Source organism: Panicum virgatum, chromosome 7N (assembly GCF_016808335.1).
Source record: "Panicum virgatum strain AP13 chromosome 7N, P.virgatum_v5, whole genome shotgun sequence".
Taxonomy (NCBI): Eukaryota; Viridiplantae; Streptophyta; class Magnoliopsida; order Poales; family Poaceae; genus Panicum; species Panicum virgatum.
In genome coordinates, this window is record NC_053151.1 from 6,713,346 (window position 1) to 6,741,299 (window position 27,954).

Here is a 27,954-nt window from a genome sequence, read left to right on the forward strand (position 1 = left end):
TATGTATGTATTGCATTCTTGTACCCAATTTCATGCATTGTCCTTCCTTGATTTGTTACTCATGTTAGTTAATTACTTAACCTGACTAGATGCTTAGCTCTGCTTAGAATACTGCTTTTGCTCGCTAGAAAGGTTAGTTTGGAACATCACACCTGCTGGTTATCCTTGGTCGCACTTGAGTAGTTGGGGTTCTGTTGGAGTAGTAGTACCGAAATTCGAACGGAATGGTAAGGCCTAGAGAATGTTGTCACAAGGGCATAGTCCGCTTGGATCGTTTAAAGACCGTCCGTGGATGCCATCGACTTTGAGCATCTTTTTGTGCTACCACATATCAAAATAATGGTACGGATGAGCCAATTACCTTCTTTGACTTGATCGTTGAGGCCCGGTCCCAGATGCGTGGCCAAAGGGCTATGCAGAGAGGCTTAGGGGTGTCCACGGTGGACCTAGGTTACTCTCCGCGCAAGCTGGGTGTACCCTCAATGATTGAGCCTCGTTGGGAACGGTTGACACGAGTATCCCCTTATCCAACTTGGCTGGTTGGATGAGCTGCATGGTTCTTGTGTCGTGTGGGTAAAGTAGTATACCCTTGCAAGGTTTTAATCAATTCGAATTGCCGTGCTCTCGGTTATGAGCAAGCTCTTGGTTCATCGAATTCCTCGTAGAGAGTTTTGATTTTGTTGGCTTTGGTTCATGTCACACCTATGATCATTTAAATCTCATACTATGCTTTTAACCAACTAAAATTTATCTGGGGTTGGACAACAATAATTAATCCTGCTAGGTGTTAAGTTATGGAGCTTACGCTTATGCAATCATTACTTAACCTCAAAGCTTTTGTGGAGCCATTGCATGATCCTTGTTTAATTATTCGCGTAAGACTTGCGAGTACCTTTGTACTCAGCTCAGGTTGCTTTCTAAACCTAGTTGCAGGTGAGCCGGAAGTGGTGTTCGGCCACTTCTACCCCGTTGACCCAAGTGCGGGGGAGGAGTAGGTCGTTGTAGCTGTAATGATGTCATTGACAAGGCATCATTATTTTAGTATGTCTTTATCGTAATCGTGCTCCGTGAGAGCATGTAAATGCAATAAACTTTAAGTTCCTGTTTAATATGGCTTTCGTGAGCCCAAGGCTTGTAATGGAAGTTAGTTTGAACCCTCCAATGTCGAACCTGTATTGAACTCTGGTAATGTAAAACTGCTCTTGTGGTTCATCGGCACTGTGTATGCGATTGTATAACGGTACGTGTGCTTAATTCTGGGCATGTGGCAAACACGTACCGGGACTACCGGATTTGCGATCGTTTTAGGTGAATTGTGCTGATTAAGTACCTCTAAGATGTGGATTAACACGTGGTGTGTCGAGAGACGAACACGTGTTAACTCTCATCTTAATGGGATAATCAATAATTTTTGCCTAAATCGAATGCAAATTGGGCGGTTCTCACAAAAACATTACTGCCATATCCCTAAAAACATTTATTTACTTGAGTTCTTGTTCCATTTTATGTTCTATATACCTGTGTGTTCTAATCTCAAAAAATATACCTGTGTGTTCTATTTATTGGAACAAAACATCTGGTTGAACCGTTGCAGTAGTCAATCAATTTCACAGTATTTGTTTTCAGTTCTACATTCGCTGGTCGTGAACCAACAGAAAAACATGTGCATGGATGGATGCATATCTGTATGGGCAAAACTAATTAATAGGGGAAATTTGTAACAAAAACGCACAAGGAATCGATCAAAATTCCAGTGAATAGATTCACCGATCGATCAGAGAGAGACTAGAGTGTCGAAGCAGTTGAGCACGTCCAATTCCAGGGCAAACCGCGGTTTCATCTGCTGCTGCTTGGTAGCGATCTTCACCTGCTGCCTTTTGCTGCTGCTGGCATCTGCAGGTGCCTGTACTACTGCTAGTGCAAGGCTCGCCAAGAACTGCAATCAAATGACAATATAACAGAGAACTGTTTAGACTCCAGATCAAGATGCAAGCTAGAGAATGTTTCAGATCTTGTAAAATTGGAAAGTTAGAAAACCTTGCTCTTCAAGCCATCGCTGGCCACTGGCGAAGACAACATGACATCTGTAGAAGCCATGAGAGCTGTTTAACGAAAGCTAAAAATGAAGTACTGAGTCACTACTGTTGCCCTGTAATTTCACCGGCTTGCTCTATTACCGCACAATTTTCGACATGCAAACAACATAACAATGGCCTCTCTATATATAACTTTTGCATTCTAGGTAGAATATATATAATGGAAAGAGAGGAAGTGTTGTTTCAATGGCTAGCTTAAGATGAGGATAGGGCTATCTTCAGTATAAGAGCCTTGGTGTCAGCACGCCCCTGTGAGATTTTGTATTTAGCAAAAAAGGCAAGGTGACAGCACTGTTGGACCTTCTTATCGTCTTGAAGGGCTTCTGCACTTTTTTTTCTGCTGTCATGGAGATGATATATATAGATGGTGACGCATGGCAAATGGCGAGCAAGTATTCAGATAAGACCAGCTTAGAATATAAGTAACTTACATAAATTTCAAAACAAAAATCACGATTGTTCTTTGGGAAATTGGTGTTTGTACTCCCACTTTGAAAGCTAATTGTGATTTTACCTCAACTTTCAACAACTTTGTGTTTTCACCCCTGTTTTATCAAAACGAAGCCTCCGTTTGCCCCTCATTTGAACTCTGTTAGTGGAACCTCAAATAAATGAATTAAAAAATAAAAATATTCCATAATAGTGTGGAGGGAAAATTTGCCCACGGACACTGCTCGAGGGTGGCTTTGGCCACCGGACACTAAAAAAACATCCTTTGCGGAAAGACACTAGAATTCTATGGCTATTTGCCACAGCACATTGCCGTTGGCCCTCCGTCTTGCCCTCCGTGTGCATCGCCGCCGCCGCACCTCCCCGACGCCGCCGCATCTCCTTCCGCCTACCGCGGCCGCCGGAAGAAAAGGCCGCCGCTGGGGCTGCCGAGGACGGGGTTAGCGCTGGCGCCGGGAGAATCACGAGCTGTGGCGGCGCCCGCGGGGTTGTTGGGCCGGTTGTGGGGCCGCACGCTCTGCAGTCCGGCGGCCTGGAGTGCCGCTGCGGTGGCGCCGCCACGCTGGCTGAGTTCACGCTCGACGGTAGCGGCGGGCTCGACTTCTTCGATGTTAGCCTCGTGGACGGCTACAACCTGCCCATGGCGGGCGCAGGGAGGTGCACGATGACAGGGAGCGCGGCGGAGCTGAACGCGGCGTGCTCCGTGGACCTGCGCGTGGGCGGCGGCGTGGCGTACCGGAGCGCGTGCGACTCTTTCAGGGCCGCCGCCGCCGGAAGCAAAGGCCGCCGCAGCTGGGCACTCGTCGGTGGCGAGTGGAGATGGGGCAGCGTGCTCGGGCACGGGGCCCGACAGGGGAGGCCCGGCGACAGCTGCTCAGGTCCGTTGTGCGCTTGCCCGTCGGCGAGCTAGAGCGCGTAGCTGGCGGCGGAGGCCCGGCGGCAGCAGCTCGGCGAGCTCGCGCCTTCGTGCGTGGAGCCAGGCGAAGGAGGCGAGGTGTGGCTCTGGCCGCCGCCGCCGCTCGCGCGGGATGATAAGGATGGGGAGGGATTGGATGACAGGTAGGCCCTTTTTACTGTAGCTAACGGAGGTAGGAAGACCGTCATCTTAGTGTGCTTTGGCAAATAGCCACAGAATTCTAGTGTCTTTCAGCAAAGGGGCTTTTTTTAGTGTCTGGTGGTCAAAGCCACCCTCGAGCAGTGTTCGTGGGCAATTTTTCCCTAGTGTGGAAAGACAACAATACCCCTTGTCCTCTTTGCCCCTCCACAACTCTCCTCTCCAAATCCCCCCCTCTATCTCTTCTTCCCCTGTTTCTTGTCCGATGATTCGGCCGCTGGCTCCAGCGCACGGCCCGGCCAAGGCGTTGCCGCTAGCATGCAGCCTGGCCAGGGGCGCGGTCGCAACTCGCGAGCGCGTCATGCAGCCTGGGGCATCGCAGTCGCAACGAGAGAGCTCCGCCTGGGACTGCTGCGAGCGAGCAGGGGGCGCGGGTCCAGCTAGCTAGCCAAGCGGGGGCGCACCGGCCACTGAGGCACGGAGGGGGGGGGGGGGAATTTAAAATTTTGCCATCCTTGCCAATGGCGCTGGTCCAGTTGCCACTGTTATATTGGCTCTAACAGATTTGCCATCGCTACAGTTCTAGGAGCTTTATTTTTGCCATTTTGACGCTTGTGGCACACCACATCAGGCTGCCAACGTGGACTGGTCATGAGAAAAGACCACCTTGCCCCTGCCCTCCCCTACATCCACTGCTGGACGGGCCCGGGTCGTCAGGTCCTCATCCCCCCCTTTTCCTTCACGCACGGACTGAATCGCTAGCGACGGCGACGCAGGGCGATGGAGTACGGCGACGACGGCAGCCCCAAGTACCCGCAGTCCCAGCTCATCAATTCCTTCCCGCCCTCCTTGAGTCACGACCCCTCCCCTCCCTCCCAGCAACTGCCCCCGGCGTCAAGTCCCCCTGGGCGACGTTGACCATGAGCTCTTGGTGGTTGGAAGAAGAGGGATTTGCAGGTACTGCACGGCCCAGCGGAGTCAGGAAGGTTAGTGTCTCCCATCCCCCCTTTCCTGCACCTGCAGAATGTCAATTTGGTGAGCTAGGGTTAGGGTTGCAGTAGTCATTGTGGGGGATTCGGCTTTGGTGGGCTGATATCGTTCGTGTGGTGTCCCCAATCTAGGCGGGTGATGTAGAATGCACTCGATCCAGAGTTGTGACCATGGAACCTGACAGTTGCCCCCCTTGGTATGTTCTCGGCACAATACGTTTAGACTAGACAGTTTTCTAACTATGCATTTTTTTCTAACTCTGCAATGTTTACATTCGTGCCAGGATTCTTCCTGGCAATGCGTTTAGATTAGTTCTTCACGTTGCTATGTACACGGCGGATGTTGAGTATGGTCTGGTAGAGATGGCTGCTCAGGAGCATGAATTGTGGCTTGATAGGAGCATTGGGTACAGTCACCACTAGAAAACAGGGCAAATGTCCTGGCCAAAGGTACTAACTGCTTTTGCAATTGCAAAAGCAGCTGGTACCTTTGGCCAGCGGCGATCAAAGGTAGGGGGTTTGGTACCGGGTTAAAGCATTACCCAGTACCAAAACCCCAGTATAGGCACCGGTTAGTGCCACCAACCGGTACTAAAAGAACAAGGAGGAATAGGTATCGGTTGGTGGAACCAACCGGTGCCTAAAGGGCAGACAATGGCACCGGGTTTTGCCATGACCCGGTGCCGCCACGCGCCCACAACAAAGGCACCGGTTGGTAACTCCAACCGGTGCCTATGCCTATTGTTTGGCACTGGTTGTTGAGCACCAACCGGTGCCTTTGAGCCACGCCTATAAATACCCCAACCCCTCCCACCCTCCAAGCTGCCGTGAACTCACGGCAGCTGAGTGAGGGGAGGGGAGGCGAATTTTTGTTTTTTTTTTCAAAAAAGATTAGTTATTTTTTTTCCATAACTTAGCAATTGGTTTTTAGAAGCATTTATCACTTAATTTAGTTTATACATGTGATAATTATTTTTAGTTGTTGCATTTTACTGTAGTTATATGCGTTATCAATTTATTTGATATGTGAATACTATCAAATTATTATATTTATATGTTTTATCAATTTATTTGATAAGTGAATAGTATCTATTTACTATAGTTATATGCATTATCAATTATATATTTGAATTCAAATTTTGTATGGAAATATTATCAATTACATATGCAAGGGTGCTTTATTTAGTTCCCTTCAAAATTCCAAAACTTTACAAGATTCCACATTTGAGATGCATGCTGCGCCAATTCGAGACCTGCAGCTCAGCTAGGCCAGAAGACCACATGCGTCATTTCTTGTACAAAAATATAAAGTTCCATATAGAGAAACAAAGTTTTTACACAGTCATGTAGTCAGAAGGCCATATGCATCGTTATAATTTTGTAGTTCAGTTTTATTAATAGCGTATTCAATATTAGTTATAAATTGGTAGTATGAATGAACTATTTGTACACTATAATGATGTATATAAATATATTGTGGACCCAGATGAGTCGGCAATGGATGTACATGGCCAACCGGCGTTCAAAGGAGTTCATTGATGGCGTGCATGAATTCATAGAAGCGGCCGAGAAACACAAGTATGGCGGTTTCGTTCGTTGTTCATGCAAATTCTGTAAGAATGAGAATGATTACTCATCATCAAGAACCATCCACAGTCACTTGTTCAATAGTGGTTTCATGCCGAACTACTATGTTTGGACCAAGCATGGCGAAAGAGAATTATGCTGGATAATAATGTAGAAGAAGAGGACAGGATTCCTAACTTTGCAGCCAATTATAATGTTGTAAGGATCACCGGGGTGTCCGACCCTAGAGGGGGAGGGGGTGAATAGGGTCGCTAATTCGCTTTCTAACCTAGGGCTCAAACTACTTGCATAAGATAAACCTAACACATCCTACACATGCTAGTTATGACTAAGGTTTATCTATACTACTCTCTACTTACCCCAAAAGACTTGCAACCTATAGCCAATCCTAATCAAACTAACTAGGAAAGTGAAGTCACGCAAGATAGAGTAAATGCGGAAACGTAATACGGTAAGTAAAGAGGTAAGGGCAAGAGGGATGCAAACTCCCGAGTAGACACGGTCATGTAACATGGTTCGGCTCAAACGCCTACGTCCATGGGACACCGAGGCTCTTCCGATCACCGTCTTGCACTAGGCCACCAAGGAGCACAGGCAAGCAAAGACAAGTGCCCACAAGACACCGAGTCTCGTGCACCGCCACCGTCTCTCTCGGTCACCCGGCCGAAATCCACTACGGAGCTTCTCCACCAAGGAGGGGGTCTCCTCTTCCCCCGTACAAAGTGTCGGCACCGCTCCACACCAAGTCGGAGGGTCGTCGATGGGAATGCTTTGCTTGCCACAGCAAGACTTCTCTTAAGCTAGCTCTCTCAAGAACTATGCCTATACAAGTGCACAAAGCACTCTCTCAAAGCTTCTCACAAGCTAGATATGACACTATGCTTTGCTAGGATGGTTGGAGATGATGATTTGCTTGGGCAACACTTCCTTCAACCTTTTTGACGTCCAACCATATGCAACAACCGGCTTTGGGGGTATATATAGCCCATACACCCCAAAAGAGCCGTTGGGAAAGGCTGACAGAATTCCTGAACGCCGCTTGATCCGACGCTCCAGTTTTGTCATCACCGGTTCAACCGGTGAATGCTTTTTCCCAGCTACTAGCCATTACTGCTCCAACGGCTACTTGATCAATTGTACCGACGCTCTTGAAATCATCATCAGTTTAACCGGTGAGTGCAAGCTCAAAAACCCCCGAAAAATTGAGGCTCTGGACAACTGCACTGACGCTCAATTTGAGCATCGCCGGTCTAACCGGTGCTGAACCCTAGCCTTAGCTTCTGGATCCGTTGCACCGATGATACATCTTTTCCCATCATCGGTTCATCCAGTGCACTCTGTTGACTTGGTCTCTACTGAGCCCATTGCACTGGTGAGTGTAATTTGCCTCACGTCGGTTTAACCGGTGAGTGCAAATTACCTCTATCGTGGTCCTTTTCGACCTGATTTCTTCGGGGTTTTGTATCTTTTCATCCCTTGGACCTATAAGCCTGATAATGACCATCTTAACACATATATTAGTCCAAGTGTTGTGTGTGTCATCAATCGCCAAAACATTATATTGAAATATGGTATGAGAGGCCATTTTCGCTACAAATGTCTTTTTCATTGACACTGCAATGGGTGAGCCTGAAGAAGATACTGAAGGATACGTTGTAGAAGATGATCTTGGTCAGATGCTGCGTGAAACTGAGGAAGGTTGCGAAACAGAAAAGGAATCGAGAGATCTGAAGCGTATGTTGGAGGACTACAGAACATTGTTGTACCCTTATTGCAAACAAGACCAAAAGAAGTTGCTGAAACTTATAATAAACTTACTCCCTGAGGGTAACACCTTGCCGGCGACAACATACGAGGCAAAAAAAGTTGTTTGTCCTTTAGGATTAGAGGCACAGAAGATACATGATTGTCCTAATGACTGCATCCTATATCGAGGTGAGTATGAAAATTTGGATTCATGCCCTGTATGCAACGCATGCCGGTATAAGATCCCTCGAGATGATCCAGGCGACGTTGAGGGGATGCGTGTCAAGAAAAGGGTGCCTGCCAAGGTGATGTGGTATTTCCCTCTAATACCACGTCTGAAATGTTTGTTCATGAATAAAATGAATGCTAAATTGACGCGATGGCACAAAGAAGAACGTAAGCAAGACAATATGTTGAGACACCCCGCTGATGGGTCGCAATGGAGAAAAGTGGACAGAACATTCCCAACATTTGCAAATGATGCGAGGAATATAAGGTTTGGCTTAAGTACGGATGTCATGAATCCTTTCAGTGAGCAGAGAAGTGGCCATAGTACCAGGCCTGTGACACTCTGTATATAAAACCTTCCTCCCTGATTGTGTATGAAGCAGAAATTCATTATGATGCCGGTACTTATCCCCGGCCCGAAGCAACCCGGTAACAATATAGATGTGTATCTGAAACCACTGATTGAGGATCTTCTATTGTTGTGGAAAGAGGAGGGTGTTCGTATGTGGGATGCACACGCAGAGGATCATTTTAACCTTCGTGCATTGCTTTTCGTAACCACCAATGATTGGCCAGCACTAAGTAACCTCTCCGGACAATCCAATATGGTTTATAGGGCATGCACCCATTGTTTAGAAGAAACCGACAGCACGTACCTCAAGCACTATAGGAAGATCGTGTATATGGGTCATCGTCGATTTCTTCCAATCAAGCACCCACTACGATGGAAAGGCAGATCATCGTACCAAGCCTAGGCACCGTTTTGGGAAAATGGTGTTTGAAATGGTCAAAGATATAAAAGTAGTATTTGGAAAAGGACCCGGCAGCAGATCAGTGCAGAGTGATGACAGACGTGCACCTATGTGGAAGAAGAAGAGTATTTTTTGGGAGTTACCTTATTGGGAAATGTCCGCCACGCAATTGATGTGATGCACCTAACAAAAAATCTTTGTGTGAACCTTCTAGGCTTCCTTGGTGTCTACGGTAAGCTAAAGGATACATTGGAAGCGCGGCAAGATCTTCAACATATGAAACAACGGGCCGCCCTACATCCAGAAAAAAGGGATAAAGGACGTCATTATCTAGGTCCTGCGTGGTACACTCTTAGAAAGGAAGAGAAGCAAAGTATGTTCGACTGTTTGAACAGTATCAAGGTCCCATCAGGCTACTCTTCGAATATAAAGAGGCTACTGAACTTGAAAGAGAAGAAATTCACACACGTAAAGTCCCATGACTATCACGTGTTGATGACGCAATTGATTCCAGTTGCATTTAGAGGTATTCTACCAGCTAATGTTCGAGCAACAATTATAAAGCTATGCGCCTTTCTCAACATAATTTCTCAGAAGGCAATCGATCCATCGAGTTTAAGCAGGCTACAAGAGGATGTTGTCCAAAGTTTAGTCAATCTTGAAATGATATTTCCTCCATCAATCTTCAATATTACGACGCATCTTCTAGTTCACTTGGTCAAAGAGATTGGCTTTCTCGGGCCTATTTTCCATCATAATATGTTCCCTTTTGAACGATACTTTGCAGTCCTAAAGAAATACGTTCGTAATCGGGTTTGTCCAGAAGGAAGCATTGCGAAGGGCTACGTCACAGAGGAGGTCATTGAGTTTTGTGTTGACTATGTAGAAGAACTCTACCCAATTGGGATTCCAGTATCACATCATGAGGGGCGGCTAATTGGAAAGGGCACACTCTGAAGAAAATCAGTAAATGCCACAGATCATGCCACGTTGAGCAAAGCACATCTCACAGTTCTGCAACAATCAGCCTTGGTGGCTCCATACATGGAGGAGCACATGCAAATTGTGTGAAGCATATACCCTTTGAAGTCTGAGACATAGATTACAAAACATCATAACGATACATTCGACACCTGGTTGCAGAAGGAAGTCATGGCCAACGATCAAATTCATGAGCAGCTAGCTTGGCTGGCCAGGGGTCCGGCAAATTCAATCCTGATGTACCAAGGATATGAAATTAATGGTTACACATTTTATACAAGAGCCCAAGATAACAAGAGCACAAATCAAAATAGTGGTGTCCGTATAGATGCCACCGACTCTAGTGGCCAAACGAACTCATATTTTGGTTACATTGAAGAGATCTGAGAACTCGACTATGGGCCGTTGAAGATACCACTATTTCGTTGTCAATGGGTTAAACTCACAGGAAAAGGTATCGATATCGACGAGTATGGAATGACAACGGTAGACCTCAAAGAGCTTGGCTATCGAGACGAACCATTCATCCTAGCTAAAGATGTCACTCCAGTTTTCTATGTACAGGACATGTCTAGCAAATCGAGAAAGGACAAGTCCAGGAATAAATCAAGTTTTGTAGGTGCCAGAGATGAGCCAAAGCGCCATATTGTTCTGGCAGGAAAAAAGAAAATTGTGGGAGTCGACGATGTCACAGATGAAGAAGAATACAATAAGGTTGAAGATATGACTCCGTTCGCAGTGGAGGTTGACACAAGTATTCTTTTAGCCAAAGAGGAGGCTCCGTACGCACGTCATGATCATAATGAAGGGACGATTGTAAAGCGAACCATCGTTAATATTCCCTTAGTTGAATGATTATGTCTTGTAATATTTTCTGTGAACATTATAAGATTTCTTAAGCAATAAATTGATTTATTGGGCAATTAAATGATTTATTATGCAATTATTTGATTTATTATGATTTATTATGCAATTAAAATGATTAGTTATGCACCTAAATGATTTATCATGTAGTAATTAGAATTATTGTGCATTTAAATGATTTATTATGCAATTATTTAATTTATTATGCAATTAAAATTATTTTGCATTTAAATAATTTATTATGCAATTATTTAATTTATTATGCAATTAAAATAATTAGTTATGCACCTAAATAATTTATTATGTAGTAATTAAAATTATTGTGCATTTAAATGATTTATTATGCAACTATTTGATTTATTATGATTTATTATGCAATTAAAATAATTAGTTATGCACCTAAATGATTTATTATGTAGCAACTAAAATTATTGTGTATTTAAATGATCTATTATGCAATTATTTGATTTATTAGGAAATTAAAATAATTAGTTATGCACCTAAATGATTTATTATGTAGCAATTATTTGATTTATAATTATTAGGGAATTAACAGATTTATTAGGCAATTAAAAAATTTATTAGTGAATTAACCGATTTATTAGAAAACGAGAAAGGTGAAAAGAAAAGAAAGCCTTAGGTACCGGTTAGAATTATAAACCGGTACCTAAGGCAGGCAATTCGAAAAAAAGGGTTGGCTGCGGGTTCGAACCGTGGCGGTGGCGCACAAATTACATGGAGTTACCATTGAGCTATCGGGCATTTCAGATCTCATCCCGCCAGCAATCTACAAAAGCAAATTTCAAAGACCCTAAGGCACCAGTTTTGCTTCTCCACCCGGTGCCAAAGGGAAATTTCATTCCCGCCCGTTGGGCCCCTAAGGCACCGGGTGGAACTGCAACCGGTGCCTATGGCTTCACTAAGGCACCGGGTGGAACTGCAACCGGTACCAAAGGAGCTCTTAGGTACCGGTTGAAATTATCACCCGGTGCCAAAGGCTTAGGGTATTAAAGCCCCGGCCTTTCTTCCTCCATCCCCCCACCTCTCGCGATTGCCGCCGGCCTCCGATCGTCCACCTCGCCGCCTCACTGCGCCGCCGGCCTCGACGACGCTCTTGCCCTCTGCTTCAGCCGCAGCGGCATCTCCTCGACCAGCCACCTCGACCTCCGCGCGTGCCCTCGACGCCCCCTCGACCGCCGCGTACAAGAGGCGTTGTCGCCCACCGGCCTCGACGCCGCTCCAGTCCACCTCCACCCGAATAGAGCTCGTGGTGAGCTTCCCCACGCCCTCCTCATCCTCTCCGACCCCTTTCTCCTCTCTTTCCGACGCCGCATTACCGGGGCGCAGCTACACCGCCACGGTTGGCGTCCCGCCGCCGCGCGCCCCGAAGCCACCTTGCCTCCCTGGCCGCGGGCGCGCACCGCACTCCCGCCGCCCGGCCCTGCACCGGCCGGAACGCCGTCGTCGCTGTGCCATGGCGTGCGCGAGCTGGGGCTGGGCTGGGCCTCTCACTGACCAGTGTGGCCCAGCTGTCAGCCCCTGTTTAGGGTTTAGGGTTTTCCAAAATTGATTAATTCGGCTGAGATTTTGTAAAATGCATAACAAATCACACAAAAATGGTAAAAATACAAAATTAGCTTTGTTAGTTTAGTTGCATCTAGATCTTCGAAGGAAAAATACTCGTGCTTGTTAGATGTCAGTGTTATCTGTGTTAATTTAGTTCTAGATATAGTGTTGCCATTATTATATATTGACTAGAATTTAATTATAGAGATATTTTTATAATTTAATTATAGATATAGTATTTTTATTATTAGATATTAACTAGAATTTAATTATAGATATAGTGTTACCATTATTATATAGAGATATTTTTAGAATTTAATTATAGATGTAGTATTTTTAGAATTTGATGTCCTTATTCAATGTCCTCCACCGCGCCGCCCTTTCACCCTGCAGCACGCCGGCCACCCCACTGCGACGCCGGCGCCCTCCTACCCATAGTATAGTTTAGTTTAAAATTTATTTGTTTAGAGATAACTAGATAGTATAGTTTTATTTAGTTTAAAATTTAATTGTTTAGTGATAACTAGATAGTATATAATTTATCTATATTAGTTTCATGTATAATTAGTTTGTTATGTATATGTATATACTATATAATGTATAATTAGATAGAATTTAAATAATTTATGTATAATTAGTTTGTATTATATATGTATATATGTATAATTTATTACTTTTTCTTTACATGTGTAATTTAGATGTACTTGCATCGCATGTTAATTTATTTATATACATTAGTTAGAGAATTTAGTTAGAGAAGGAAATGGAGAGAATTTAGTTAGAGAGAATGTAGTCATTATTTTTTTGCCATTATTTGATATTATCTAGAATTTAGTTATTTCATATATAGAAGGAAATGAAGAGAATTTAGAGAGAATTTCTATTATTATGTCTTATGTAGTGTATAATTGTGTCATTCAAAGATTTTATTTAATCATGTATTTAATGGTTAGACGACGACATGTATTTCACTGTATAATGTAATGACGACGACGAGTAATGACGACGATAATGAGTAATGACGAAGACGAGTAATGACGAGTAACGACGACGAGTAATAATTTTATGTACAATTCTTGATTACATGTATTGCATTTGTAATTTAGATTGATTTAAATTAATTCTCGAGCTCGAACCTGTTCGTATTCACTCTCTAACTCACTCACGCATTCGCCGTCCCTCGACTCTCGACCTCGACCCTCGACCCCGACTCTCAACCCCGTCCCTCGACTCTCGACCTCGACCCTCAACCCTAGACCTCGACCCTCAACCCCCAACCCCGTTCCTCGACCCGGTTCCTCGACCCCGTTCCACGACATACACACACACACTCCCACTAACACACACAGACACACACACCCACACACACACTGACTCACACACACTCACTAAATCTCTCTCTCTCTTTCTTTGTCCCTCTAACATACACACACTCTCTCTCTCAAACACGCATATTCATTCAAAGAATTGAATTCTCCTACTTCATTTAAGGATGGACACATACTCTAACACATTTTTACGGTTTCAGTTAAGGATGGACCACTTCGGTGATGACCAGGTCGCCAAGCAATACATGTTGGACGCAATAAACGAAGATACGAGGGCCAACACCACCCAGCCAATCGCTGAAGAAGATGCTCGGACAGCTGGTTCGTTCCTGAATATGTCTGGAGATGCCGATGAAGAAGATGATGACTTTGCGCCGCCGCCCAATCAACAGCAGCATGTTCCAGTACGAATCTTAAAACTATATGCAAGGTGATTTCGGTAGATTAGTTTTGTGATTAACATATCTTTTCTGTAATTTAGTCGACCTCCTCATCGACTTCGTTGAGCCAGTCAAAAGGGAGACGCCAGCCAACCAAGAAAATGGAGGGAAGACAGGTCGTCACAGAAGTGGACGTAGAGGGCTGACCAAGTGCTCCAGAGGCTGCTAGCACAAAATTTGTCAAACAATGTGGGGTTATTGTTCGGGCAAGAATTCCAATCACCACAAGACTATGGAAAACGAGCAAATCCGAAGAACAGCAACACGCCGTGCCTGCACATCAGAAGGAAATGCTATGGGCAGAACTCAAGGATATGTTCACTCGTCCTGAAGGAGTTGACCAAGAACTTGTGAAGAAATGTGCCTTGAAAAAGATGGCCCTTGCCTTTGCAACTTTCAAGAAGAAGTTGTACATCAATTACATCAAGAAGGATAAGGAGCCGAACTGGGACAATCTTCCTCAGGTTAAACCATACTGGGAGGAGTTCAAACAATACAAACTATCAGAGGAAGCCCAAGAAAAATCCGAACAGGCCAAGGTGAATGCAGCAAATAAGAAGTACACCCACCACCTTGGGGCTGCCGAGTACAAGAAGTCGGTTAAAAATGGTAGAAGATGCAGCAGGACCTTATGGACAGAGGCATCAGGCCGACGACTTGGGATTAGCCGGATAGATCCAAGTGGTGGTTATTTGCTAATGGCGTGACACTAAACAAGTTGGATGGAAGTTTGGTCGTGCCCAAGCATATGCAAGAAGTGTCCCGCGATCTAGTCGCTGCAATAGATGAGACCCAACAAGGAACATTCTAGCCTCAAAGGGAGAATGATGAGCTGACAAGGGCATTAAAGAATCCGGAACACCCTGGACGAGCCCGCGGCATCGGCGTGGTCCCATGGAAAGTTGCTTGGGCCGGAGATTCCTCTTGCAAGACTCACCGAAAGAGCAAAGCAGAACAGGAAGAGAAATTCCGTGTCATACAAGAAGAGATGAACATGAAGTATGCGTCCTTGGAATCTCAGATGGACGCTAGGGTCAATGAGGCAGTTCAGCTAGCTCTGAGCCAAAGGGGCACTGCTGGGTCGCACCTGGATGTTGTGATAAGCTCGGCCTCTCAGCGACACAGCAGCTGTGCATCCACGGCGGCGCCCGACGTACAAGCGGAACAACAACCCCAAATTGAGCCAACGGCGGTAGATGACCAGAGGTATCTAGTGGATGATGTCACCATGCTGACACCATGCGAGCTTTATGTGCGAGCAAGAAATATATCCATTCATGTCGCATACGGGTCAGCCCTGCCCCTGAATCCTTTTACTACAATTCATGGAAGGCCGATACCCCCTGGCTACACCTCTGTCACAGTCGAGTAGATAGTTGGAAACAATGAGGATCTTGAGCTCGAATTCATTGGAGGGGATGGAGAGAAGACATTGGGAGACGCACTGCACGGGGTCGTTCTATGGCGCAAGGCCGACATCAAACTTACTGCAAGCGTAACGGCTCCCATGCAGACCGATCGCCCGTCTCCATGGCCTCCCTCACCGCCGTCCCCACAACCACCTCCTTCACCACCATCTCCACCGGCGCAAAGGGCCACGATTACTCCAACTCCTCCTGCACCAGAAAAAGAAAAGAAAAAGACAGCATCCCACCCAGTGGCTGGACCCTCAAAGAAGAAGCAGAAAATGGTTGAAAGAAAATTAACCTACGAGAAAACTGCTGAGGAGTTGGAAGAGGAGACATCTCGATATATAAAAGAACAATTGAAGCCTAAAGTCCCCCCGCCAATGGAAAAGGTACCTCTAGAACTAGGGAAAAAGCTTCTCGCAAACCTAGACAACCCACCAAAACCGAAAAACTTACCCTCGGACTATGATCGTACTCTGACAAAGGCACAAAAGGTCAGAAATCTGAAGAAAAAATGTGGCAAGACCATTCCTCAGCTTGGCTCACAACAAAAAGAACTCGAGCCCCTCCGGGTGCCAGGGTTGCCACTCCTACACCCGACGGACGTACAACTCCAAGCGGACCTACAGGCCGCGATATTTCTTTCTGAAACTGGATTAACGCTAGAGGAGGCAACGGGGCAAGTGGAGGCGGAAATCCTTGTCGCTCCTATTCTTACTCCATTCCAGCATGGAAAACCTTTTGTCACTGAGGAAGAGGAGAAAAGTCTAGGCACGCAGATGTTCAATTTGCATAGATGGTACCTGCGAATGTCGAATGACGAAGGGACAATGTTTGGAGTCAAGTATCGTGACCATGATTTCTTCCGCGGGGAGGACGACTTCTGGGTGTACTTTGAAAATTTATATCACATTTACCATCGACAAGCCCTCGACGCCTCTATCATCACCATTTGTGTTTTGTAAGTATCACTTACCTCTATATTAATACTTTTTGTTAACAAGAACATAATTATATGTGTGTATTATAAAATTTCTATTGTATCATTTAGACAGGAGACACAAAGAAACCGAAAACATGGATAGCACCATCAGATCAGCTTCATGTCTCATTTGCTAGTCAATCAGAAAGTGCTCAATGAAAATTACAAGGAAACATGCCAAAACATGTACGATTCGTTGACTAGGCAAAATTGCAAATCCTATATATTCATACCATACAACTTTGGGTAAGTCTTGGTCGACTCAATCCTCTGTTATATTACTAAATAAATACTAAGTCGTCTAATGCATGTATGTATATATCCCATCTATATCTGCAGTTATCATTGGATTTTACTCATACTTTCCATAGAGACCGGCAATCTTATAGTCTTTGACTCAATGAGAAATCCAAAATCCACAATCCAACATATCCTAGACCCTTTGAACAGGTAAGATCAGTTTGCACAATTAAATTCTTTTTCTGTTAATAACAATTCCTGAATATCAAACTTAACTTTGAGCACAGGGTTTGGAAAAAAATTGTGAAAAATAACAAAGGACGTGGTCAATGGAGGCCCGAACCGAACGTTAACATGGATTATCCGGTATGTTGATTCATAAAGATTTGTCTAGTTAAGTATATAATCCCAAATTGTTCTAAATTGAGTAATTTATTTGTTTCTCCTTAAGTGTGTGAGACAACAACAAGGAATTGATTGGTGCGGGTACTACATATGCGACTACTTGCACATCATGACTCCATGCGGGAAGGCTACTGATGAAGACATGAGAGTACGTCCAAACCGTTCACTAGTATATTTCCATAATTGTACTAACGCACATGATGTTAATCCTTTTTTCCTAAATGATAGATGTCTCAAATGGGGGATGAATGTTACTCTACTAATCGGATCAACGCCGTGTGCGCGCAGCTCGCCGGATTCATTTTGAATGAGATCTTGGATCCTAGAGGCGAGTTTTACCACGACGGTCACATCCATAGAGGCCTTCCATCGAGATCCTGAGGGGACCAGTAGTTGGACTACAAACATAACTTGTACATTTGTAAATATTTTTAAATGTTATGCCTTGATGTTTGTAAATTTGTAAATATATTAGTTCATCTAATTAGCTTAATTATATGCTCGCATTTCACTTTTAGTTAGTTTCAAATATTCTCTGAAAACGAACACGAACGACTAATGAACGTATAGTACTGTAGAGCTTGAGTGCGTTTAGCAATTATAAAAGAATAAATAGTAATAAATATAATAAACAAAATTGGATTTGGGAAAAAAAGAAAAAAGTCATTGATACCGGTTGGAAAGACCAACCGGTACCAAAGGGGCTGCCACCTTGCGTCTGCGTGGCAGCCTCTTTGGTACCGGTTGGTCTTTCCAACCGGTACCAATGGAAGCGTAAGGCACCGGTTGAAAAACCCAGTGTCTAAAGGCGAGGCCATTGGTCTCGGTTTGCGGGAACCGGTTGGAAAACCGGTGCCTAAGGGTGTTTTCAACCGGTTCCCATGGCGTGTTTTCTAGTAGTGAGTTTATCTCAGTTCTATGATGATGTTGGTACCAAAATAATCTGGGGTCCTTCGCAGACATTGGCACTATGGGTTTTGGACACAGATACTAGGTCAGAATGGAGAATCAGAAAGGATGAGCAATGGCAGGTAATGATGCATGAGAAATGGGATGAAAGGGTGGCACATATTACTATGGAGATAGTAACCAAACATGGATATGAGGTAAATGCTTCATCAGGTCCATCTAAGGGTGCCAATACAGTTAATACTTCTAGGTCAGGTGTCACCAATGTGAATGGATCTTCTTCTGAACCAAATGCAGAAGGTGTTGGTGATACCTTTACCTCTCCACCACAGCCAATTGAGGAGATAGCTCCAAAAGATTGGTCTTTACTGACCATAATTACTGAAGAGGAGGATAAGGATGGTGATGTAAATGCCATAGCTGATGAGGAAGTGGTGTATGAGGCAATGGGATTCAGAGAAGCTGATGAGAGGGGTGGTGGCACAGAAGAAATTCCAATTCCTGCCATGGACAGTGACCTTCAGAGAGCTATGGATGAAGCTGCTATTCCTGTTGATGACAAAGATCCTACTGAGCCTGTGTATGACTGGGATATGGACAATCCTGATATGTCAGTAGGTACACATTATCCTTGTATGTCTGACTTGAGGTTGGCAGTTAGACACCATGCTATTGTGAATAAATTTGAGCTTGACACAGAGAAATCAGACACATCCAGGTTCAGGGGATTCTGCAAGTCAGTAGGATGCCCATGGAAAATTAGAGCTAGGACTTAAGCTGATAAGAGTGTCAGAGTACTATTTTGAACTAACTGTTTATGTTTACCTATTTTTCCTGTGCATGAGCATGTTTCTAATAGATGTTTCATTTTTGCAGATTCAAATTAACATTGGTGTCCACAATTGTGCTTCCTCAACCTGGGATTCGGTCCGCGCGTGAGGGAGGGGGGGGGGGGGATGAGGATCTGACGACCCGAGCCCATCCAGTAGTAGATGTAGGAGAGGGCAGGGGCAAGGCGGTCTTTTCCCGTGCCCAGTCCATGCTGGCAGCTTGACGTGGTGCGCCACGAGGGTCAAAATGGCAAAAATAAAGCTCCTGGGACTGTAGCGATGGCAAATCTGTTAGAGCCAATATAACAGTGGCAACTGGACCAGCGCCATGGGCAAGGATGGAAAAATTTTAAATTTCGGGCATCCCTATATGTCTCACGGAAGATGGTTAAGCGATGCGTCGCACGGCCCACGATGGCCCATCTGCTCTACACTGTGTTTCATCGGCCCATGTGGAAACTAACACCTCAGCAGAACAAGGAGCGAGAGGGGGGGACAACCCATGGACGAATCACTGATAGCACAGGCATGTCACAGCGTAGCAAAGGTGGTAAGTATGGTATCTCTTTTTATTATTCATTTAAACTATGCCAATACTATTTTTCTAAATATCTTGCGACCTAGTATATGTGGAATATTAACAGATTCAATATTTAATATACAAGATTCAACAATCAATCAGATTTAGTTCAACAATTCCAATAAACTCATTCAACATTTTATGTTGAGATGTTGAAGTTGTATATAAAAAAATGTTGAATTTATATATCCTAAATGTTGATTTTAAAAATTTTTAAAAATGTATACATATGGGATTTCATATTGTTGCATTAATTGTAAACAACATGATGGTTCAAACGGAATAAAAAACGGACTTACGGTTTGAGAGAAAAATACATTTTAAGGTAGCAAATCAATTAAACCACCACCCGCTCGACCAACCATATTGCGACAACTGTCACCCTATGGTTGAAACAGTCCACTCCTCTCTTCCGCCAGCAGGAATCTTAAAGCGGAAGTTCAAAAGCAAAACTAACTTTCGGAAGATGTATAGGTTTTCCTCTAATTTTTTGACCCCTCACGTTTGGAAGTTTTGCTCATTTCGGCCTAGACTAGAATTTGGAGCCCAGTAACGAAACAAGGCACTGCACTCCGCGGAGAGGAGTCAGAATCTGGAAAATTCTCATATTCCGAGACGGGCCTAGTCGGGCCACCCGTGGTTGCAAAAGTGCTAATATCCAGCTCATCCCGATTACTCGTAAAGCCCAACCGACCCAACAGGGTACATAGCCGAACAGGAGGAGAGTAGAAGAGGAGGGCACGATTTCTCTCTCGAACCCTAGCGGAGATCCAACCCTAGCCCCGCCCCCCCGCTCTTCTCCCTCGCCCGCGCGGCGACGACGCAGGTATTGCTCTCTCCTGCCCCTAGGATTCCCGAGTTCCCCATCGAATCCTTCGTTTCTCGGCGGCGCCCTAGCCCCAGGACTGACCTCTCTCGCGACCCTGCTTTCCGTTTCGGTCTGTTTGTAGGGTTTTCTGTCGGGGGATTTTTTCGTCGCCGACTCGCCGGCGTCCAAGATGAGGCCGGTGTTCGTGGGAAACCTGGACTATGACACCCGTCACTCGGAGCTCGACCACCTCTTCTACCGCTACGGCAGGATCGAGCGCATCGACATGAAGTCAGGTCTGCCTTTCCCCCTTCCCTCCGATTCACCACCCTCGTCTTCGATTTCTGCTCGATTTCAGCTCCTTGTGTCCCTCGCCAGTGTGTGCGAGTTGCAATGAATAGAATAAAAAGGAGAAAAATTCCACTCAAGGAAAATATAAGAGAGGAGGGAATGAGAAAGTTCCTGCATAAAATTGGTTTTATGAGACTCATCCTCGGGCAGCGCTGTACTACTGTTGCTAGTTCTTCTTAGTCAATTACTTAACATACATGTTGAATTAATTCGTTTGTTACAATGTTTTTATTAGCTTCAATGTGGCGGGGGGGGGGGGGGGGGCATCGTACCCCACTCCTCTGGTCGAGTTTTTTTTTAAGTCATAGAACAAAATTCTTGCTGCCTGTTGGACAAATATGCTTTTAATCTGGGACTAAAATTGAAGCTAATAGGATGTTAACCTACTCTGATATTCTGCCATTGTACTGTACTTGTGTAAGATCTACATTGTAGAGCACAAAATTGCACATATGTCAGTGCCCTGCGATGTAACTGCAGTTGCATTGTGTGTATGGTAGGCAGAGATGTTTAAATGTTTACTGTGCGCAGGAACTACCAGGGCAAACATAGCTCCACCGGGGCTCCTCAACTCCTGAAATGCCTTCCATTCACTCACCCGGCCATCATTTTCTTCGCTTGAAACCATCCGTTCATGTGCACTGCTGTACACTGTTACTACTGCTTGAGCATGTTTAACAGGACTGTGATTCGTGCCATGCCATCAGTACCATCATGCCATGCCATGCCATGCCATGCCATGACTAGAAGTATCACCAACATGACAATGTGCTACTTGTACTGTATTGATAAGCAAGAGTTCCATTTATGGCGAAGCATGTTCAATGTCACCAGTCATTATTTCTTACTTTGGATATAAGTTGTTCAACTCCATGCTTAGCTCTGATCATGAATGGAATCTACCTCTGTAGTGCTCTTCATATCATCAGAACTATGCAGGTGCAGTACCTTTCTGATTCTTTTAGGTTTGGACTTTGGATATACTGACGAGTTGTTGCTGTAAAGCAGATGTAATTGTCTTCTGTGATTGTTGGGACATTGGTTATACAATTTCTCCACATCTGACTTGAATGTTTACATATGTAGGATTTGCTTTCGTTTACTTTGAGGATGAGCGTGATGGTGATGATGCCATACGGGCTCTTGATGGTTATCCCTTTGGCCCTGGCAGACGCAGGCTTTCAGTGGAGTGGTCAAGGGTAATCTCTTCTAATGTTCTTGTGAAGCCCCTACTGACCCCTGGTGTACTTGTGTAGCTAATCTTTGTTTCATACTTTCATATCATGCAGTTGTCAGATCACACTCTTACATTTTTTTGTTATTTCAAATAGGGTGATCGAGCTGCTAGACGTGATGGTGATAAACCAGCAGCAAACACTAAGCCCACTAAGACATTGTTTGTCATCAACTTTGACCCAATCAACACAAGAGTCAGTGATATTGAAAGGCACTTTGCACCATTTGGGAATATATCAAATGTTCGGATAAGGAGGAACTTTGCTTTTGTCCAGTTTGGAACAATGGAAGAAGCCAGAAAAGCTCTTGAAGCTACTCATGCTACGTAAGTATCCTTCCCAATGTTTTTCCATGCAGTGATTTTCACTGTTGCCAAGTTACCAACTTAGCAAGATTTGGCTTTCACTGACTTAGTATTTGGGGAAATGTTTCATCTCTGCTATAAATTGTAAAGAAAAGTTTGAGTATTCCATTAAGGCATTAAGGGAAAGTCCATTTCACTACCCTCACCAATTCACTTTGTCCAAGTTACCCCCTAAACAAAATTTAGGGATGTTATTATAAGTCAAACTTGCATGTTAGTCAGTAATTGCATGTTATTATATGTCTCTGGTGTACGCCATTTCTTTTCAAGGAAGCCTTTTCTTTGTGCTCTTTTGCACTGCTCGTATGTATTCACTGCTATTTTTTAGGGATCGAGCTGCTTATGAATCCACTGCTATTTTTTTGCAGCACCCTTTTGGATAGAGTGATTTCTGTGGAGTATGCCTTTAGGGATGATGGTGAAACAAGTGATAGATATGACAGCCCTAGAAGAGGTGGTGGCTATGGTAGGCGTGGGGATAGCCCGTATCGCCGTTCTATTAGCCCAGTGTACCGGTCACGACCTAGTCCTGACTATGGTCGCCCACCAAGGTCACGACCTAGTCCTGACTATGGTCGCCCACCAAGTCCTGTGTATGGTTCGTATGGCAGGAGCAGGAGTCCTGTTCGTGATCGCTATAGGAGGTAACACCCTTTGTTTTGATTAGTGTGCATGCTTATCCTGTTTGTCCATGTCATGACTGCAGCATGACTTCTGGAGCCCTCGTCACATGTGTTCTTTTTAGTAGATTTGGATTGTTGCTTATCTAGTTAGTTTTAATTCAGCATCCATAATCCCTCATATTTCACTAAGTTGTATTTACTTATGAATTCAAAGGTTCAGTCATTGTCCTAAAATTTTTTGAATGCTGAGTGAAAGAGGTTTTATTTGTCTAACCTGGTATTCGTATAGTCTTAAACTTACAAAATTCTATTGCTGCATGCTTTTAGCATTGTGAGGGTTGTCGTGATCTGATGAAAACACATTTGTATCTGCTGCAGATCTCCTGGTTACCGATCAAGATCCCCACCTGCCAAAAGAAGAGCTTATGACTAATTCAGAACTCTCAGCTATAGTAGTTGGGGCTGGGAGCTTGTATCTGCTATTTCCTAGTGTTATATCAACTAGTAGCAAGGATTATTGTGCCGTGTTTTGAAGTGGACCGGTTAAGCTATGTGCCTATGTCAGAGATTTTAGTTTATACAGTATTGTTATCTGGCTGTTATAGTGTGTTCTCTAGCTCTCTTTTGCACTACCGTAATATTGTCATGTCGCTGAGAAACAAGCTGAGGCCTCCTGGAGGCTGAATGTGCTGACTAGTGAATGGCGCACGCCACCACGCCCGATGCAAATCGGTATGCTTCATTTTGGAAAATTGTAATAATGTGTGGTATGCACATGGATTGGGAGCAACCATGACGTGCAGGGGAAAGAACAGCAGAGCATCAGCTTTGTGTAAAGAAGAGAAAGCACAACTAATACACGTAAGTATAGCATCCTGGGTGCATAGATATTGTAACATGAAACAGCTGTTTTAAGGTACATGTTCAGAGTGACTGCAGACACAGTTGTTCCAATACATAATACATCAGCATAGGAGGTCGATGTCCATGTTGACTCCAAGAAGGGCGTCATTTTCTGTTTTACACACCTGAAGAATGAAGCATGTGTTTGGTTGGGAGATCAGATGGGATGGGTTGGATCCAACCCCATTTTTTGGGTTGGGTTGAACCCATCTCGTGTTTGGTTGGGAGGGATGGGTTGAACCAATTTTTTGTTTGGTATGGAGGATGAGATGAAGTGGGATGGATAACAAATTTGACACCGTTAGTGGTGTCATCAATGGGTCCACCTGTCATAGGGTGCACCCTCTTCTTCCTCACGGGCACATCTTGCTGGCGCCGCCGCTCCTCCCGACCCCCGCCTTCCGCGCCACCGCTTCCCCCGACCCCTGCCCTCCGCGCCGCCGCTCCCATGGCCGGCCGGCCAGCTGCGCCTTGGGCCGCCGCGGTCATGGCGCTGCTCGGCTCGGCCAGTCGCGCCTCAGGCTGCCGCCCGCGCCGCCGCTACCATGGCCTGTCGGCCGGCCGCGCTTCGGGCCGCCGCGGCTGCGCTTTGGGCCGCCGCGGCCGCGGCGCTGCTCTGCTCGGCCGTTCGCGCGTCAGGCCGCCGTCCGCGCCGCCGCTCCCATGGCCGGCCGGCCGCGACTCGAGCCGCCGCGGCCGCGTCGCCGAGCAGCCCTGGTCGTCGACGCGCGAGGCATCGGCGTCCCTCCGTCGTCGGCGCCGCCTCAAGCGCTCAGATCCAGCCGGGTCCGTGTCGTTCCTTGTTGTTGCCGACCGAATCGCCCCACTGCCGGCTCCCTCAAGCGCTCCTCGGTCGCACCTGAGGCCGTCGTCCGCGCTGCCGCTCCCATGGCTTGACGCCGAGCCGCTGCCCGTCCTCCACTCGCCCTCGCGCCTCGGCTCGCCCCGCTGTCCACGTCGCTGCTCGGCTCGACCGCCCACGCCTCGCCCGACGCCACGCTGCCCGACCACCACGCCGCGCCGCTCGACTCCGGCCATCGGACGCCATGCCACCCAAGCTCCGCGCAAGCCGAGCTCCAGCCACTGCCAGCCCCCACGCGGACGGACACGAGACGACGTCGAAGTGGGTCGACCTCGTCCGCTCGTTTTGGAGGGACGAGAGCAACCCGCATCTGACAGGTATATTCCTCTCTAACCCCAACCCAACCCATATGAGTTCTCATCCAAACACGGGACCATCTGGGTTCGACCCGCTCCAACCCTCCTCGACCTCTGAACCAAACACACCCGAAGAGCTGTATTGGTTCAGCTGGCGAACAGATATTGTTCCTACTGAAGCGCTGCGTTCCTGCAGCATAGGAGTTCGATGTCCATATTAGTTCCAAGAAGGGTACCATTTCAGTTGGCAAACAGATGATCCAGCTTTGGTGGCTTGACGTAATGCAAGTCGCAAAGAGTCGGGGTTGGCAGAAATTGATCGTTCGGTTGCTAGAATTTGATAGGCGGTTCACGAGGCGACAATAAATCGAAGGCATGAGTAATTTGTGCAATCCATATGTTTGGACCTTTTAATTATTAATCGTGTTGTGTAATGTATCTTTTGGACCTTTAAATTATTATAGTCATGTTGTGTAATGGATCTTTTGGACCTGTAAGGAACATGGCCCCATTTAGGCCATTATTTGTGATTTTGGTGATTGAGTGATAATATAATCAATGAGACTTAGTTTGTGAGATCATACTTGTATGAGTTATTAGGTCCCATGGATATAATTCAATATGTCTAATTCATCATCAAGACTCAATGTCCAATCTATCGTTGAGATGCTAAGTCAAATCCACCATCAAGATGACTAGTCCAATCAGTCGTAAAGGTGTCAAAGCATAGTAAAAATCTAGAGATAGAATATATTTCAAGCATCCAAATGATCCCCGTGACAAACAAAGCAGCGCAGGATTAGCTGCACCGGTTTAACCGACGCCCTACCATCGGTGCATCCGATGGTTGCTGGATACACCGACGCCCTATGCATCGGTGCATTTGGGTGTGCCAACTGAGTCAAGTAAGGAAAACTCAGTAGCACCGGTTTAACCGACGGGTCAGAGACAAGCATCGGTGCATTCAACATACTATTGTCCAGAGACAATGTCAAGCGCTTAGGATCCAAGTCTTCAGCACCGGTTTAACCGACGGTGCATCGGAGCATAGCATCGGTGTAATGACGTCAGCAAGAAGAGAAGAGTGCAACGGCTATATGAAGATCAAGTGTCACCGGTTTAACCGACACCCAATCTTCAGTTAAACCGATGGATCTGCAGGCGAGTTAGGAAGTCCAACGGCTAGTTCAAATGCTGTGAGTGACCGGTTGAACCGACACTACCCCATGCAGAGGCATCGGCTCAACCGATGGTTTGCTGATTTCAGCTATCCGTTGGAGCAACAGCTCCAAGACTTGGTGGCCTATATATACGCCTCACCCCGGCCATTTTGTTGTCGCTGGAGACCAGAGAGACCTCATACACATTGAAGAACACCTCCAAGCCAACCCAAGTGCATATTGATCAAATCCTTAGGTTTAGCACTAGCTTAGTGAGTGTGAGTGCTAGATTAGCTCTTGAGTGAGTGAGTAAGCAAGGTTGAGATCCTTGTGCTGCAGTTCTTGAGTGAACCAACCATTGTATCTCGGTGCGCCGGCCCCTTGGAGCATTGGTGGCTCGCCGGCAAGTCAACGACCCTCTGGCTTGGTGTGGAGCGGCGTCGACAATATTGTGCGGGGGACGGAGACCCCTCCTTCGTGGGCAATCTCCCTTAGTGGAAATCGGGATCAAGGTGACCGTGATTGTGTTCACGGAAGAGATTTGATTGCCCGAAAGCGATACTCTTCGTGAGTGCTTCAACAACGTGGATGTAGGGGTGCCTTGGTGGCAATCCGAACCACGGGATAAATCCTCGCGTCAAGAGTTTGCTTTCCCTCATCCCTCCTACTTAAGCTTCCGTATTTCATATTGCAATCTTTGTGCCTTTACTTTTATAGAGTAGTATCTTGATAGGATTGGCTAGCCTCTCTAGATTAGACTAAATACCTAACTAATCTTCGGGAAGGCAGAGCTTACTTTGGCGGCCTGAGGGAAGGACTCAGACTGGGAAGAGAAGGGAATCCAACGTCAGTCGGCACTACTGCTATGAAAGCACCCGAACGTGGTGGACTACAAGGGACGGACATGGCTGTTAGCACCTGACGCCTACCACAACGGTTCCGTGGGGTGAAACACACTTTCTAGCTAACACTAAGCTCATACACCATGTTTGCACTCGGTGTTAGGATTTCTCTCGACGCCTTCGAGAGAAATTCCCCTCAACCTAGGGAACTAACTTAAGTTACTCTAGTCCGGGCGAGAAAACCCGTAAGATAGGATCCCGACTACTAGGTAGATAACTTAGCCTAAGCTAAAGGATACAACTTCCGCGCTCGAGCTAAACACTCAAACTCGAGAAGATAAAAGAATGCGGAAAGTAAAGCTGACTCAGAAAAGTAGAGAAGATAACTTATATTAATAAAGTCCAAAGAAAGATACAAGATCTATACCAAACTTCCGACGACTCCGGAATCTCGAGCAAGCTCGACTCGACTCTAACTCCCAAACTACTAATCTACTCTAGAAAGCAAGAGAGATTGAGCTCCAAATGGTGTGTGTTACAAGTGATGGATGGGGGTCCTATTTATAGCACTCCTTGGTTGGTTCTGAGCAGGTGAAGCACGTGGCGTCAGTTGTAAGCGGTTGAAGTCGGTGTGCTTGTCTTCCACGCGAAGCCGGGGTGCCAGAGGCTGCCAGGTGGGTCCGGCCGGCCTCCCCTAGGCCGGCCAGCCTAGGAGTGTGGTCACGTGGCCCCCGCCTTTGCGTGAACGTCTGTGATCACTCTCTGATGTCGGTGGAGGTTGTGTAGCTTCAAAGCCTGCACATGCTAGGCCGGCCGGCCTCCCTCTGGATCTTCTCGGCCCTCCGTTGCACCGACATTACACTTGTACGCTTGTGATCTTCATGGGAGGTGGATTGGTGACTTGGACACGATTTTGTACTGAGTTGTGGGTCATTTGATCCTTGTGCAAGCCTTTATGTCCATTCAATCGAACCGACATCTAATCCATGACTCAGAGGCACTATGAGTGTGTCACATTGCCCCTGGATCGAAGACTTGACACGGTGTGTAGAGGTGCCAGGCTGGCCGGCCTA

At 45.9% G+C, this 27,954-nt stretch overlaps 1 protein-coding gene and 1 long non-coding RNA gene across 6 annotated transcripts; one reads left to right on the forward strand and one right to left on the reverse strand.

Moving 5' to 3' along the window:
* Positions 1-1,577: 1,577 nt before the first annotated feature.
* LOC120682023 lies at positions 1,578-2,339 on the reverse strand. Its single transcript, XR_005678175.1, has 2 exons — positions 2,038-2,339; positions 1,578-1,936 (listed from the first exon to the last, which is right to left on the reverse strand). It is a non-coding gene; the product is annotated as an uncharacterized LOC120682023 (long non-coding RNA).
* Positions 2,340-20,114: 17,775 nt separating this feature from the next.
* On the forward strand, positions 20,115-23,434 carry LOC120682024 (serine/arginine-rich splicing factor RS31-like). Of its 5 annotated transcripts, none has more exons than XR_005678176.1 (7): positions 20,115-20,262; positions 20,387-20,540; positions 21,127-21,534; positions 21,682-21,794; positions 21,927-22,156; positions 22,564-22,839; positions 23,197-23,434. XR_005678176.1 is itself a non-coding variant. In XM_039963749.1 (7 exons), the coding sequence occupies exons 2-7, from the start codon at positions 20,435-20,437 to the stop codon at positions 23,249-23,251; spliced, it is 744 nt and encodes a 247-aa protein (XP_039819683.1). In that variant the 5' UTR covers positions 20,121-20,262; positions 20,387-20,434; the 3' UTR covers positions 23,252-23,434. The 5 variants fall into 5 exon arrangements, 4 of the variants coding, with proteins under 4 accessions (XP_039819683.1, XP_039819682.1, XP_039819686.1 ...); XM_039963749.1 differs by lacking the exon at positions 21,127-21,534 and having other exon boundaries at positions 20,121-20,262; positions 22,564-22,710; positions 22,747-22,839; XM_039963748.1 differs by lacking the exon at positions 21,127-21,534 and having other exon boundaries at positions 20,121-20,262.
* The last annotated feature ends 4,520 nt before the right edge of the window (positions 23,435-27,954 follow it).